Below are 15148 nucleotides of genomic sequence, written 5' to 3'. Positions count from 1 at the left end.
CCTTTGGTTTATGTGGAAGTCTATTGGCTCAGAGATCCAGGGCTGGGAATTTTGTAAAGTAGTCTTTTCAATTCCTTGCACAGCACTCTGCCTCCAGATAGAGTCACACACACACACACAGCACTCTGCCTCCAGATAGAGTCACACACACACAACTCTGCCTCCAGATAGAGTCACACACACACACACACACAGCACTCTGCCTCCAGATAGAGTCACACACATACACAGAGCACTCTAGCTACAGATAGAGTCACACACACCCACAGAGCACCCTGCCTTCAGATAACACACATACACACACTCTCTCTCACACACTCTCTCTCACATACACATACTCTCTCTCACACACTCTCTCTCACATACACATACTCTCTCTCACACACTCTCTCTCACACACTCTCTCTCACATACACATACTCTCTCTCACACACTCTCTCTCACACACTCTCACACAGCCTCTCACATACACATACTCTCTCTCACATACACATACTCTCTCTCACACACTCTCTCTCACATACTCTCTCTCACACACTCTCTCACATACTCTCTCTCACACACTCTCACATACACACACTCTCTCTCACACACTCTCACATACTCTCTCTCACACACTCTCTCTCACATACACATACTCTCTCTCACACACTCTCTCTCACATACACATACTCTCTCTCACACACTCTCTCTCACACACTCTCTCTCACATACACATACTCTCTCTCTCTCTCTCTCTCTCTCTCTCTCTCTCTCACACACACACACACACACACACACACACACACACACACACAAGAGACACATTTTCTGAAGGATTTGACCCAATCACTGCTGATTCAAGGGGTCTGAGAGGATGAAATGTTTCTGACTGATGTCGGAGAGCACCCACCAGCTCCTGGAAGGACAACATAGACTCTCGAGTTTACAGGTTCGGAGTTTTGCTTTTTATTTTTTTTGGGAAGGAATAATTAAGCAATGGAAAGGAACTGGTGTCCATCAATTCTGAAAATGCTTTTACTTGTGCCAGGTGCAGAGTTGATTGATGAAGAACCAGGACGTAAAAGGAGCATAAGATGTTAATATTTCACTTTGCTGTTTTATAACGGCACTCTCAGGTGTATTTTAACACACACCAAGATATGGGAAGGGGTTGTAGAGTAGTGTCTGAAAGGTGATACGTTTGAGGGAGTAATAGGGAGATCTTTGAAGCATGAATTTAAAGGTTGGAAGAGGAGCCCGGAGAGTTGGTGAGACTGTGTCAACTCTATGAATGTGTCTGAACTGATTGTCCATTGGTGGACATCTTCTTCAGTTCTGTTGAAAGGCACCAGCCGTTGTGCAGATCACAGCCCCGTAATGTCAGAGGGTCCAAGGTGAGCAAAGGAGCCTCCAGATTTAAATGATGGAGTTGGCGATTCAAATGTTTAAAGGTATTTCTGTCTCACTGACTGGACCCATGGTTTTTGTGAAGTGACTTAGAGGAATTTGGAACAGGCAATCAGCAGGAGGATATTTTAAGGCCTTAATCCAGGCACAATTCAAAAGACGACTTCACCCAGCGAACAGGAACATCAGCTCTTTACAAACCTCATCGGAGTCACAGGACAGCAATCTACGCTTAGCCCAAATCCCTTTCACCTACCTGCCATTTTATAGATAACATATGATTACCACAAGATTTAAAAACAAGCACTGAGTAAAGCTGATCATCTCTCTTCTTTGCAGTGTACCGTGCACAAGGAACGCTGGGAGATTTCACACAGACTAAAGCTGGAGTTATACTGCAGCAGAGGTGAATGGCCTCTGGTTGTTGGGGGAGGGGGACTGCAAGCACATGGATTTAAGTGTGAAAACTGCCACCTGTGGTGATGTTCCATCCCCTCCCTGGCCCCCTGGCCAGTTTTAGGCTGCACCAGACTGTACACAACCTTGGCGTCCTACTTGACCTTGAGCTGAGCTTCTGACCCTATATCCTCGTCATCACCGTGTTGTGTGGCACTACCACCGTGCTAAATGGGATAGATTCAGAACAGATCTAGCAGCTCAAAACTGGGCATCCACGAGACACTGTGGGCCATCAGCAGCAGCAGAATTGTATTCCAGCACAATCTGTGACCTCATGGCCCGGCATATTCCTCACTCTACCATTACCAACAAGCCAGGGGATCAACCCTGGTTCAATGAGGAGTGTAGAAGAGCATGGCAGGAGCAGCACCAGGCGTACCTAAAAATGAGGTGCCAACCTGGTGAAGCTACAACTCAGGACTACATGCATGCTAAACAGCGGAAGCAACATGCTATAGACAGAGCTAAGCGATTCCACAACCAACGGATCAGATCAAAGCTCTGCAATCCTGCCACATCCAGTCGTGAATGGTGGTGGACAATTAAACAACTAACGGGAGGAGGAGGATCTGTAAACATCTGCATCCTCAATGATGGCGGAGTCCAGCACGTGAGTGAAAAGACAAGGCTGAAGCGTTTGCAACCATCTTCAGCCAGAAGTGCCGAGTGGATGATCCATCTCGGCCTCCACCCGGTATTCCCACCATCACAGAAGCCAGTCTTCAGCCAATTTGATTCACTCCACGTGATATCAAGAAACGGCTGAGTGCACTGGATACAGCAAAGGCTATGGGGCCCGACAACATCCCGGCTGTAGTGCTGAAGACTTGTGCTCCAGAACAAGCCGTGCCTCTAGCCAAACTGTTCCAGTACAGCTACAACACTGGCATCTACCCGACAATGTGGAAAATTGCCCAGGTATGCCCTGTCCACAAAAAGCAGGACAAATCCAATCCGGCCAATTACCGTCCCATCAGTCTACTCTCAATCATCAGCAAAGTGATGGAAGGTGTCGTTGACAGTGCTATTGAGCGGCACTTACTCACCAATAACCTGCTCACCGATGCTCAGTTTGGGTTCCGCCAGAACCACTCAACTCCAGACTTCATTACAGCCTTGGTCCAAACATGGACAAAAGAGCTGAATTCCAGAGGTCAGGTGAGATTGACTGCCCTTGACATCAAGGCAGCATTTGACTGAGTGTGGCACCAAGGAGCCCTAGTAAAATTGAAGTCAATGGGAATCAGGGGGAAAACTCTCCCATGGCTGGAGTCATACCTAGCACAAAGGAAGATGGTAGTGGTTGTTGGAGGCCAATCATCTCAGCCTCAGCACATTGCTTCAGGAGTTCCTCAGGGCAGTGTCCTAGGCTCAACCATCTTCAGCTGCTTCATCAATGACCTTCCCACCATCATAAGGTCAGAAATGGGGATGTTCGCTGATGATTGCACAGTGTTCAGTTCCATTCGCAACCCCTCAAATAATGAAGCAGTCCATGCCCGCATGCAGCAAGACCTGAACAACATCCAGGCTTGGGCTGATAAGTGGCAGGTAAGATTCGCACCAGACAAGTGCCAGGCAATCACCATCTCCAACAAGAGAGAGTCTAACCACCTCCCCTTGACATTCAAAGGCATTACCATCGCCGAATCCCCCACCATCAACATCCTGGGGGTCACCATTGACCAGAAACTTAACTGGACCAGCCATATAAATACTGTGGTTACAAGAGCAGGTCAGAGGCTGGATATTCTGTGGCGAGTGACTCACCTCCTGACTCCCCAAAGCCTTTCCACCATCTACAAGGCACAAGTCAGGAGTGTGATGAAATACTCTCCACTTGCCTGGATGAGTGCAGCTCCAACAACACTCAAGAAGCTCGACACCATCCAGGACAAGGCAGCCTGCTTGATTGGCACCCCATCCACTACCCTAAACATTCACTCCCTTCACCACCGGCGCACAGTGGCTGCAGTGTGTACCATCCACAGGATGCACTGCAGCAACTCGCCAAGGCTTCTTCCACAGCACCTCCCAAACCCGAAACCTTTATCACCTAGAAGGACAAGAGCAGCAGGCACATGGGAACAACACTACCTGCACGTTCCCCTCCAAGTTACACACCATCCTGACTTGGAAATATTTCGCCATTCCTTCATCGTTGCCGGGTCAAAATTCTGGAACTCTCTTCCTAACAGCACTGTGGGAGAACCGTCACCACACGGACTGCAGCGGTTCAAGAAGGCGGCTCACCACCACCTTCTCAAGGGCAATTTTGTTTGGGCAATAAATGCCGGCCTTGCCAGCGACGCCCACATCCCATGAACGAATAATAAAAATAATCACTGAGACCGCCTACTTCCACCTCCATAACATTGCCCGTCTCCACTCCTGCCTCAGCCCAACTGCTGCTGAAACCCTGATTTATGCCTTTGTTACCAGGCTCGACTATTCCAATGCTCTCCTGGCTGGCCTGCCATCTTCCACCCTCCATAAACTTGAGTTCATCCAAAACTCTTGCTGCCCATATCCTAACTCTCACCAAGCCTCGTTCACCCATCACCCGTGCTCACTGACCTACATTGACTCCATTTTAAAATTCTGATTACACTCCTGTAAAGTGTGTTGGGACATTTTATTATGTTAAAGGTGCGATATAAATATGAGCTGTTGTTGTTGTTTCCACTTGCAAGTCACTACACACCCAACACTGCATCATGGCATGGTATAATATAGCATGGTGTAACATAGTGTATCGTATAGTTAGTAGAGCATACTATAGTGGTGTGGTGTACTATAGTATATTATAGTATGGTATCGCATAATATATCATGGTATAGTGTGGTATCATATAGTACTGTATACTGTAGTATTGCATAGTGCGATATAGTATAGTGTATAGTATTGTGCAATATGGTGTAGAATAGTACAGTGTAGTATACTGTGCTATAGTATTGTGTGGTATAGTATTATGGTATAGCATAGTAGAGTATAGTATATACAGTGGTATGGTATAGTATTGTATAGCATGGTGTGGTATAGTATGGTGTGGTATGGTATAGTGTGGTATGGTATCAGGTATGGTATGGTTTAGTGTGGCATGGTTTAGTGTGGCATGGTTTAGTGTGGCATGGTTTAGTGTGGCATGGTTTAGTGTGGCATGGTTTAGTGTGGCATGGTTTAGTGTGGTATGGTATCAGGTATGGCATGGTTTAGTGTGGTATGGTTTAGTGTGGTATGGTATCAGGTATGGCAAGGTATCAGGTATGGTATGATATGGTATAGTACCTCTCACATGAAGGGATATTTCCCAGGTGCCAACGGTGATGGTACTACAGCAGAATTGGCACGGGGTGGGGGAAGGGAAATTGGGGAGCCCCTGCTCCTCTGTTTACTTCCCAGTTCCGAAAGATTTGAGTTGACACTAATTGGTTATAGTGGCAAGTACTTTATTGCAAACAACAGTTTAATACACTCAGTATTTAAGCAGCAGTTTACAGAATGGAAACTGGAGATATATTACCCGCTTCCACGTAGGTAGAGCTCGTGACCCGGCCTCTCGCGGTCCTCTCGGCCCCCATCCCCTTGGATCCCGTGGATGCTGCCTTCTGCAGACTTCTTCACTTCTTACGACTACACAGGCGTTCGGCTCCTGCTTGCATTTATGTCCACCTGGACGAATCTAGTCTGCACCCTGCAGGGGATCTTCTATCTTGAACCGTTGTACGAGCTGTATCTTTATACACTGTTAGCTGAAGATCATGTGGTACGCTGACTTAACATCATCAATTTGATGAGGAGGCCAGACTTAGCCTCATCAACTTGCTGAAAGGAAAATCAAGTGGAAGCCGACCTATCCAATCTAATCTTGAAGTAGACTTTAAGAGCACTCAGCAAAGGTAGGGGAGAACTTAATTGTGATATTATAATCTATTGTAATCAGATGCCCTCCATGGCCTCGCCCCTCCCTATCTCTGTAACCTCCTCCTGCCCTACAACCCTCCGAGATCTCTGCGCTCCTCCAGTTCTGGCCTTTTGTGCCTCCCCCACTTCCTTTGCCCCACCGTTGGCCCTGCTTTCAGCCATGTCGGCCTAAGCTCTAGAGTTCCCTCCCTAAACCTCTCCACCTCTCCACCTCTCTCTCCTCCTTTATGATGCTCCTTAAAACCTACCTCTTTCACCTATCCTATAAGAACATAAGACCATAAGAGATAGGAGCAGGAGTAGTCCATTCGGCCCCTCGAGCCTGCTCCGCCATTTAATGAGATCATGGTTGATCTGATTTTTACCTCAACTCCACTTTCCCGCCTTTTCCCCATATCCTTTGACTCCCTTGCTGATCAAAAATTTATCTAACTCAGCCTTGAATGTATTCAATGACTCAACCTCCACAGCTTTTTGGGGTAAAGAATTCCAAAGATTCACAACCCTCTGGGAGAAGAAATTCCTCCTCATTTCCATCTTAAACGGGCGACCCCTTATTCTGAGACTATGCCCCCTAGTTTTAGATTCCCCCATGAGGGGTAACATCCTCTCAGCATCTACCCTATCGAGTCCCCTCAGAATCTTGTATGTTTCAATAAGATCTCCTCTCATTCTTCTAAACTCCAATGAGTATAGACCCAACCTGTTCAATCTTTCTTCATAAGAAAACCCTTCCATACCCGGAATCAACCTAGTGAACCTTCTCTGAACTTCCTCCAACGCAAGTATGTCCTTCCTTAAATAAGGGCACCAGAACTGTACGCAGTACTCCAGGTGTGGTCTCATCAGCACCCTGTGCAGTTGTAGCATGACTTCCCTGCTTTTATGCTCCATCCTCCTAGAAATAAAGGCCAATATTCCGTTTGCCTTCTGGATTATCTGCTGCACCTGTATGTTGACTTTTTCTGTTTCATGTACGAGGACACCCAGATCCCTCTGTACCGCAGCATTTTGTAGTATTTCTCCATTCAAATAATATTTTGCTTTTTTATTTTTCCTCCCAAAGTGGATGACTTTACGTTTTCCCACATTATATTCCATTTGCCAAATTTTTGCCCATTCGCTTAACCTGTCAATATCCCTTTGCAGACACTTTGTGTCCTCATCGCAACTTGCTTTTCCACCTATCTTTGTATCATCAGCAAATTTGGCCACAAGACTCTGTTCCTTCATCCAAGTCATTGATATATATTGTAAATAGTTGAGGCCCCAGCACCGAGCCCTGCGGCACCCCACTAGTTACAGATTGTCATCCTGACTCTTTGTTTTCTGTTAGTTAGCCAATCCTCTGTCCATGCCAGTATATTACCCCCAACACCATGAGCTCTTATCTTGTGCAGTAATCTTTTATGTGGCACCTTATCAAATGCCTTTTGGAAATCCAAATATACTGCATCCATTGGTTCCCCTTTATCCACCCTGTCCGTTACTTCCTCAAGTAAATTTGTCAGACATGATTTCCCCTTCGTAAAACCATGTTGTCTCTCTTTGATTGTATTATGAGTCTCCAAATGTCCTGCTACTACTTCCTTAATAATGGATTCTAGCATTTTCCCAATGACAGATGTTACTCTAACTGGTCTATAGTTACCTGCTTTCTGTCTCACTCCCTTCTTGAATAGGGGTGTTACGTTTGCGGTTTTCCAATCCACTGGGACCTTTCCAGAATCTAGTGAATTCTGGAAGATTACAACCAATGCATCCACTATCTCTGTAGCCACTTCCTTTAAGACCCTCGGATGCAAGCCATCAGGTCCAGGGGACTTGTCAGCCTTTAGACCCATTAGTTTACCTAGTACTTTTTCTCTCGTGATTGTTTTTAGTTCCTCCCTCCCCTTTGCCCCTTGATTTTCTACTATTATTGTTATGTTATTAGTGTCTTCTACTGTGAAGACAGATACAAAATATCTGTTCAATTCCTCTGCCATTTCCTTGTTTTCCATTATTATTTCCCCAGTCTCATCCTCTAAGGGACCCATGTTTACTTTAGCTACCCTCTTCCTTTTTATATACTTGTAGAAGCCTTTACTGTCAGTTTTTATATTTCTTTCTAGTTTACTCTCATAATTTATTTTCTCCCTCTTCATTATTCTTTTAGTCATCCTTTGCTGGTTTTTAAAGTTTTCCCAATCTTCGGGCTTACCAGTAATCTTTGCCATGTTGTATGCTTTTTCTTTTAACCTGATACCATCTTTACTTCCTTAGTTAGCCATGGTTGGTTCACCCATTTTGTGGAGTCTTTCCTCCTCACAGGGATATATTTTTGTTGTGAGTCATAAAATATCTTTTTAAATATTTGCCACTGCTTATCCACCATCATACCATCTAATCTGTTTACCCAGTCCACTTTAGCCAATTCCGGCCTCATTCCTTTGTAATTGTCCTTATTTGGCTCGATGTCAATTTTTATCTGATTACATTCCTGTGAAGCGCTTTGGGACATTTTACTATGTTAAAGGTGCTATATAAATGCAAGTTTTGTTGTTGTTGTTGTTGTTGTGATGTGCGCTCGTGCAATTTTCTGAATTTCCCCTCAGGATGGTGATCGTGCTTGAGCTCACCCATTTCAAGCAGCACAACCTGGCTGGCAGGAAGTTGGCATTTAAAAGGGGAATGACTGTGTTTGAAGCAGTTTCCACAGTCTGTCTTTGGATTGCTGCTAGCTGGTATTTTCAGGGTTATTTCTGGTCAAGTTATTTTTGGAGCTTCCTGCCCAAGGATGGATGCCACATTTTTAGTTGCTACAATTATAATTAAAAATACACAAAAAAAGACCGGGAGGCAAGTCAGACTGCATCACTAATCACACCCACCCTTACACAGGGAGCCATATTTACAGGCAGACGCACTGCTATCTTGGTATGTTGGCAGGATAAACCCTCTTCGCCTTCCCTTCACTAGGGAGCCTAATACAGGATTTAGCTCTCTGACCTCTGACCAGGGACTGCATTGTCAAGCTCCCCACAGCAGCCCTGAACGTCCTTGCCTCAGGCATATTCCAAGCTGCCGCAGCGAAACAACAGTTACATCAGTCACTCTGCAACGTACAGCTAGTCCCCAGGGCAGATTATTTCATCATTTTCCCCATGGGCAACCTGTAGTAGAATGTGGGGACAATACATTGGGTTTTTTTTGGCCTATATCTGCAGTGACAATGGATAGCACTCCCAATATAAAGAAAGAACTTGCATTTACGTAGCACCTTTTATGACCTCGGAACGTCCCAAAGCGCTTGACACCCAATTAAGTATTTTTGAAGCGCAGTCACTGTTGTAATGTAGGAAACGCGGCAACCAAATTGCACACAGCAAGATCCCACAAACAGCAATGTGATAATGTCCAGATCATGTGTTTTAGTGATGTTGTTTGAGGGATAAATATTGGCCAGGACATCGGGGAGAACTCCCTTGCTCTTCAAATAGTGGCCATGGGATCTTTATGTCCCACTTGAGAGGGCAGACGGGGCCTTAGTTTAACGTCTCATTCGAAAGACGACACCTCTGACAGTGCAGCACTCCCTCAGTACTACATTGAAGGGTCAGCCTGGATTATGTGCTCAAGTTAAGGGCAGAATGGTGCTGAAGAAAACAATTAGGGTGTGGAAGGATATGGATTTCCTGCTGTCATCTATTAATCCCAGAGGAACCACGCTCTGCCCCTTATGTAATAGCACAGAGAGACTGGCTAAACCTGTCCTGTGTATTCCTGTGGAAACTCTAACTGAGAGGACCATCAGGACCTAAAGGTGCAGCTACATCTCAAATACTTAAAAGGACAGCCTGTCTTGTCAATCCTTCTACCTTTAAATTCTATGAAATAAAGTATATCTTGAAATTTAAAAAAATCAGCTGGGTGAAGGAGGCCCTTTGGTCCGCCCGAAACCTGCTGGTCTTCCAGCTGAAGGAGCTGTCCAGGACCGAGTGTTGCCGACTGGCACACTCCAAGGTCCAGGAGTATGTGCTACGGACGCACTGAGGTGAGGTGCGACCTATGCAAAGGCTCTATGGGGAAAGGCCACCGTGTAAGGTCACCCCACCTTGTATTGTACTCCAGGAGTCATAAGAAATACGGTGTTTGAATTGTAATGATGAGATCACTTTGTGTACGATCTATAGTGTTCTTCGTTTGAAATGTACTGTTTTGGAAGTGTGATATTTACTTTGAACTGTGAGTACCTTTAAATTCGATGAAATAAAGTATGTTATGAAATAAAAAATAACTGGTTGCGCCCCGTAATCTCTCTCTCCGAGGAGCCAATGGTCCATCCTTCCTTCTCCTTCACAATTGATTGCATCAGAATGAAATGCTTGGAAGGCCGTACTGAGCTGCATTACTGCCTGGGGGAGGCGCTAATGCTTACCATTTGCACATTGATAGAATATTCGGGGTGATCACAACTCCAACAGGGGAAAGCTCTGCTCATTGGGAGTGCGAATTGGGAGCTACATTGAGGTGGTCCTGTCTCCAATCTGTGCTCCTTGTAAGAGCAGTTTCCCTGCCTGGAACTTGGGATCAGGGAATTCCTACTTCAGTAAACTATCAGCTTTTTGGGTGGAGCATGAATAACTACGTGAGTAGAGTCAGTGACATTCTGTATCTTTGGGTACTGATAGAGCTGGTGAAACTTGCAGTGCTTGGCCCAGCTGTGGCTCAGTTGGTAGCACTCTCACCTCTCAGACAGAAGGTCAGGGTTTAAGTCCCACTCCAGAGACAGAGTCTAAGCTGACACTTCAGTGCAGTACTGAGGGAGTGCTGCACTGTTAGGGGCGCTGTCTTTCAGATGAGATGTTAAACCGAGGCCCTGTCTGCCCTCTTAGGTGGACTATTTCATGGCACTATTCAAAGAAGAGCAGGAGAGTTCTCCCCGGTGTCCTGGCCTGTATTGATCCCTCAACTAACATCACTAGAACAGAGGATCTGGTCATTATCACATTACCGTTTGTGGGAGCTTACTGTGCGCAAATTAGATGCCGCATTTCCCACATTACCAGAGTGACTACACTTCAAAAGTACTTTATTGGCTAGAAAATGCTTTGGGATGTCCTGAAGTCGTGAATAACGTTGTATAAATACAAGTCTTTCTTTTATTAGGACCCCAATGTCATTTTAAGTCTCCTGAGTGGAGTGTCTGCCGCTGAGACTCCCTCAGGTATGTTCAAAACTTGTCATTATGTTTATCGTGCCTCACAAAGAAAGTTTGGGCAGCTGCCGCCCTGAGCTTCCCTCCTTTCCAACCCACGGAACCCTCTGGAAAACCCCCTCCTGCCTCTGATATGACTAGAGGCCTATGGACCACCCAATCTTCATTGGCCCAAAGCCAGCTCCTGAATGCTTGTTTCGAGCAGGCAGCTGGCCAGCAGAATGTGAATGAGGCCCAGCCGTTAAAATGAACCGGGCCTCCTAACACAGCTCCCAGGCGAGGGGCTCGCATTTCCCCCTGTAGCGTGGGACTGGAGTAACGCCGAGGCGGGACCAGGTAGGGGTGACAGGTTTCCTTTCTCTTAAAGGATGTGACCTGGGCTTTTTACAACAAATCAGCAGCTTTCATGATTTATTTCATTTGGCAAGTTGCCATGGCAGGATTTAAACACACCACTTCCAGATTGCTAGACCAATACCATAACCACTAGGGGAACGGACCCTAACCAAGAGGTGCAGAGACAACCCACCAACTGCACTGCATGAACAGTGACAGAGAAGGTGACCTCTGCCCTCACCCACAGGGGACACGCACTCTGTCACCCAATCGCCTTGTTTTGCCACAAACTTCACTTACATCCACTGCAATAGACACCAACTAAAAGAAAGACTTGCATTTTATATATCGCCTTTCATGACCTCAGGACTCCCACTGCCCAAGAAAACAGAGGTGCTAAAATGCCCGCAGGGTGGGCAAAGATTGGTAAGCCCACCGCTTGGATCCCATTCTGCCCAGTTTCTGCCAGACGGAGCAAGTTAAGATCACCTCTTATGACTCAATGCCATGAGGGTATCAAGGAGCGGGCAATAAGCACTGTCCCAAGAATAAATACAAAGAGTTGGCCCACAGCACCAAGCCCCTGCTGCTCTCTAATCTCCAGGAAGTCCAATGCCATCTGGGGTCATTAACTTTGCGAGTGATGTGTCTCCTGTTATCTTCCACATTCCTCTCCTCCTCTTCCTGCTGCACCAAGACGCACCCAGCATCTGCACTTTGTGCCAGTGAATTGCTTTCAGCTGCCTTCTCACCATGCCTGACCTGGAGTTCAATGCTCCCGTTTCTCTTCTCATCTCTCCCAGGTAATTCCATGTGAGCTTCTCACGATTACTGAGCAGGAATGTTTTAGGATGGCTGCAGGGCTGAGAGTCACGGTTCGGGGGGGGGGGGGAGGGGGGAGATGAATGGCCCATTCGAACCTGACACCCGTTCTGCACCCTCGGTTACTTATGTCTCCCCTTTTCTGTCAAAATTAATGCACGGTGGAAAATAATGTCCTGTATCAGTTAAGATGTTGTTTCTCAGTGTCTGTTGGGTCTGTTTGGAGTTTGTCTCTGAATGGGTGATTAAATTAGACAAGTGTAAACAATTTTACAACACCAAGTTATAGTCCAGCAATTTTATTTTAAATTCACAAGCTTTCGGAGGCTTCCTCCTTCGTTCACCTGACGAAGGAGGTAGCCTCCGAAAGCTTGTGAATTTAAAATAAAATTGCTGGACTATAACTTGGTGTTGTAAAATTGTTTACAATTGTCAACCCCAGTCCATCACCGGCATCTCCACATCAAATTAGACAAGGACAGAAATCTAATTATCAACACTTAAACAAAGGCTGATCTGAGCTCAAGCATTCTTCAAACTAGTGAGTTGTTCAGCAGTAATTGAAAGGGGTTTGGTCTTTGCCTCTTTTTGGTTTTGGTTTAGTTCCACCCAGTACAGACATATACTGGTAGACCTTGACGTTGTCTATAGTGTGAAGCGACTGATAGCGGATCAGCTGCCTGTTTTACACCTCTCACCATTTTGATTTCCATTGACTTCAACAGAGATAAAAATCAGGAGAGATGTAAAAGTGGCTGCCAATTCGCTATCTCCCGTTTAACACTATCGCACAAAGTCAAGAGCTACCCCTCTGAGTGAATCATTTCCTGGGTCCATCAATGTCACTGTGCAGTCAGTCATTAACCCCAGTGATGGGAGACATAGTCCAGCTGTTTTATTTTAACCCAGTCAGTTACTCCAATCAGCACTTTTACTGTGCTCTGGCAAAGTGCCAAGGCTGTGTTTTATCTCCCATTCCACTGCCGATGTCACCGCCTCTCTCTGCCTACTGCATTTCTCAGGAACGATACTTTGGATTGGGTCTCTGTACAAAACGGTGAATACTGCAGCATGAGAGAAACGGCAATTTATTTTGCTGTGAGACTGCTGAGAATTGTGGCAGATGAATTCAGCTATTAAACAGCACATAGCAGGTAAAGAGGGTGATTTACCCTGTCCAGTCCTGTGCGGTTAATGTGTGTCTCAATGTCAACTCTCATGACTGGTATATTCTGTGTAACGGAGGTGATTTACCCTTGTCTCAGGTCGGGAACAGCACAAGTTAGACACAGAGTGTAGAGATAAGATGAAACAGGCTATAGGAAAGTGCAAAATCATCCAGTGACTTAACAGAAAAATACTGCTGACTGGTTAAACTGATGCAATCTTTCACAGACATGAGGCAGAATAGACTGTGATAGGTGTGTAGTGGAATAGACTGTGATAGGTGTGTAGTGGAATAGACTGTGATAGGTGTGCAATGGTATAGACTGTGACAGGTGTGCAATGGAATAGACTGTGATAGGTGTGTAGTGGAATAGACTGTGATAGGTGTGCAATGGTACAGACTGTGATAGGTGTGTAGTGGAATAGACTGTGACAGGTGTGCAATGGAATAGACTGTGATAGGTGTGCAGTGAAATAGACTGTGATAGGTGTGCAATGGAATAGACTGTGAGAGGTGTGCAATGGAATAGACTGTGATAGGTGTGCAATGGAATAGACTGTGATAGGTGTGCAATGGAATAGACTGTGATAGGTGTGCAATGGAATAGACTGTGATAGGTGTGCAATGGAATAGACTGATAGGTGTGTAGTGGAATAGACTGTGATAGGTGTGTAGTGGAATAGACTGTGATAGGTGTGCGATGGAATAGACTGTGATAGGTGTGCAATGGAATAGACTGATAGGTGTGTAGTGGAATAGACTGTGATAGGTGTGCGATGGAATAGACTGTGATAGGTGTGCAATGGAATAGACTGTGATAGGTGTGCGATGGAATAGACTGTGATAGGTGTGCAATGGAATAGACTGATAGGTGTGTAGTGGAATAGACTTTGATAGCTGTGCAGTGGAGTGGACTGTGATAGGTGTGCAATGGAATAGACTGTGATAGGTGTGCAATGGAATAGACTGTGATAGGTGTGCAATGGAATAGACTGTGATAGGTGTGCAATGGAATAGACTGTGATAGGTGTGTAGTGGAATAGACTGTGATAGGTGTGTAGTGGAATAGACTGTGATAGGTGTGTCGTGGAATAGACTGTGATAGGTGTGTAGTGGAATAGACTGTGATAGGTGTGCAATGGTATAGACTGTGATAGGTGTGCAATGGAATAGACTGTGATAGGTGTGTCGTGGAATAGACTGTGATAGGTGTGCAATGGAATAGACTGTGATAGGTGTGCAATGGAGTGGAATGAGATAGGTGTGCAATGGAATAGACTGTGATAGGTGTGCAATGGAATAGACTGTGATAGGTGTGCAATGGAATAGACTGTGATAGGTGTGCAATGGAATAGACTGTGATAGGTGTGTAGTGGAATAGACTGTGATAGGTGTGCAATGGAATAGACTGTGATAGGTGTGCAATGGAATAGACTGTGATAGGTGTGCAATGGAATAGACTGTGATAGGTGTGAAGTGGAATAGACTGTGATCGGTGTGCAATGGAATAGACTGTGATAGGTGTGCAATGGTATAGACTGTGATAGGTGTGTAGTGGAATAGACTGTGATAGGTGTGTAGTGGAATAGACTGTGATAGGTGTGCAATGGTATAGACTGTGATAGGTGTGCAATGGAATAGACTGTGATAGGTGTGTAGTGGAATCGACTGTGATAGGTGTGTAGTGGAATAGACTGTGATAGGTGTGCAATGGAATAGACTGTGATAGGTGTGCAATGGAGTGGACTGAGATAGGTGTGCAATGGAATAGACTGTGATAGGTGTGCAATGGAATAGACTGTGATAGGTGTGCAATGGAATAGACTGTGATAGGTGTGCATTGGAATAGA

The 15148-nt window shown here is 45.5% G+C and overlaps 1 protein-coding gene across 4 annotated transcripts in view; it reads left to right on the top strand.

Moving 5' to 3' along the window:
- The window catches only part of si:dkey-172j4.3 (diacylglycerol kinase delta), a 288264-nt gene that overhangs the window by 135677 nt on the left and 137439 nt on the right, over window positions 1–15148 (top strand). Inside the window, exon 1 of one of the 4 annotated variants that reach the window (XM_067996770.1) lies at window positions 91–931. The exons of the other annotated variants lie outside the window; for them this stretch is intronic. Coding sequence (XP_067852871.1) covers window positions 875–931 — 57 coding nt within the window. The 5' untranslated portion in view covers window positions 91–874. Of the gene's footprint in view, window positions 1–90; window positions 932–15148 lie in introns of those variants that run through there. 4 annotated transcript variants of the gene reach the window in all.

Source organism: Heptranchias perlo, chromosome 15 (assembly GCF_035084215.1).
Source record: "Heptranchias perlo isolate sHepPer1 chromosome 15, sHepPer1.hap1, whole genome shotgun sequence".
NCBI classification, from domain to species: Eukaryota; Metazoa; Chordata; class Chondrichthyes; order Hexanchiformes; family Hexanchidae; genus Heptranchias; species Heptranchias perlo.
This window is presented reverse-complemented; position numbering and strand designations above follow the sequence as displayed.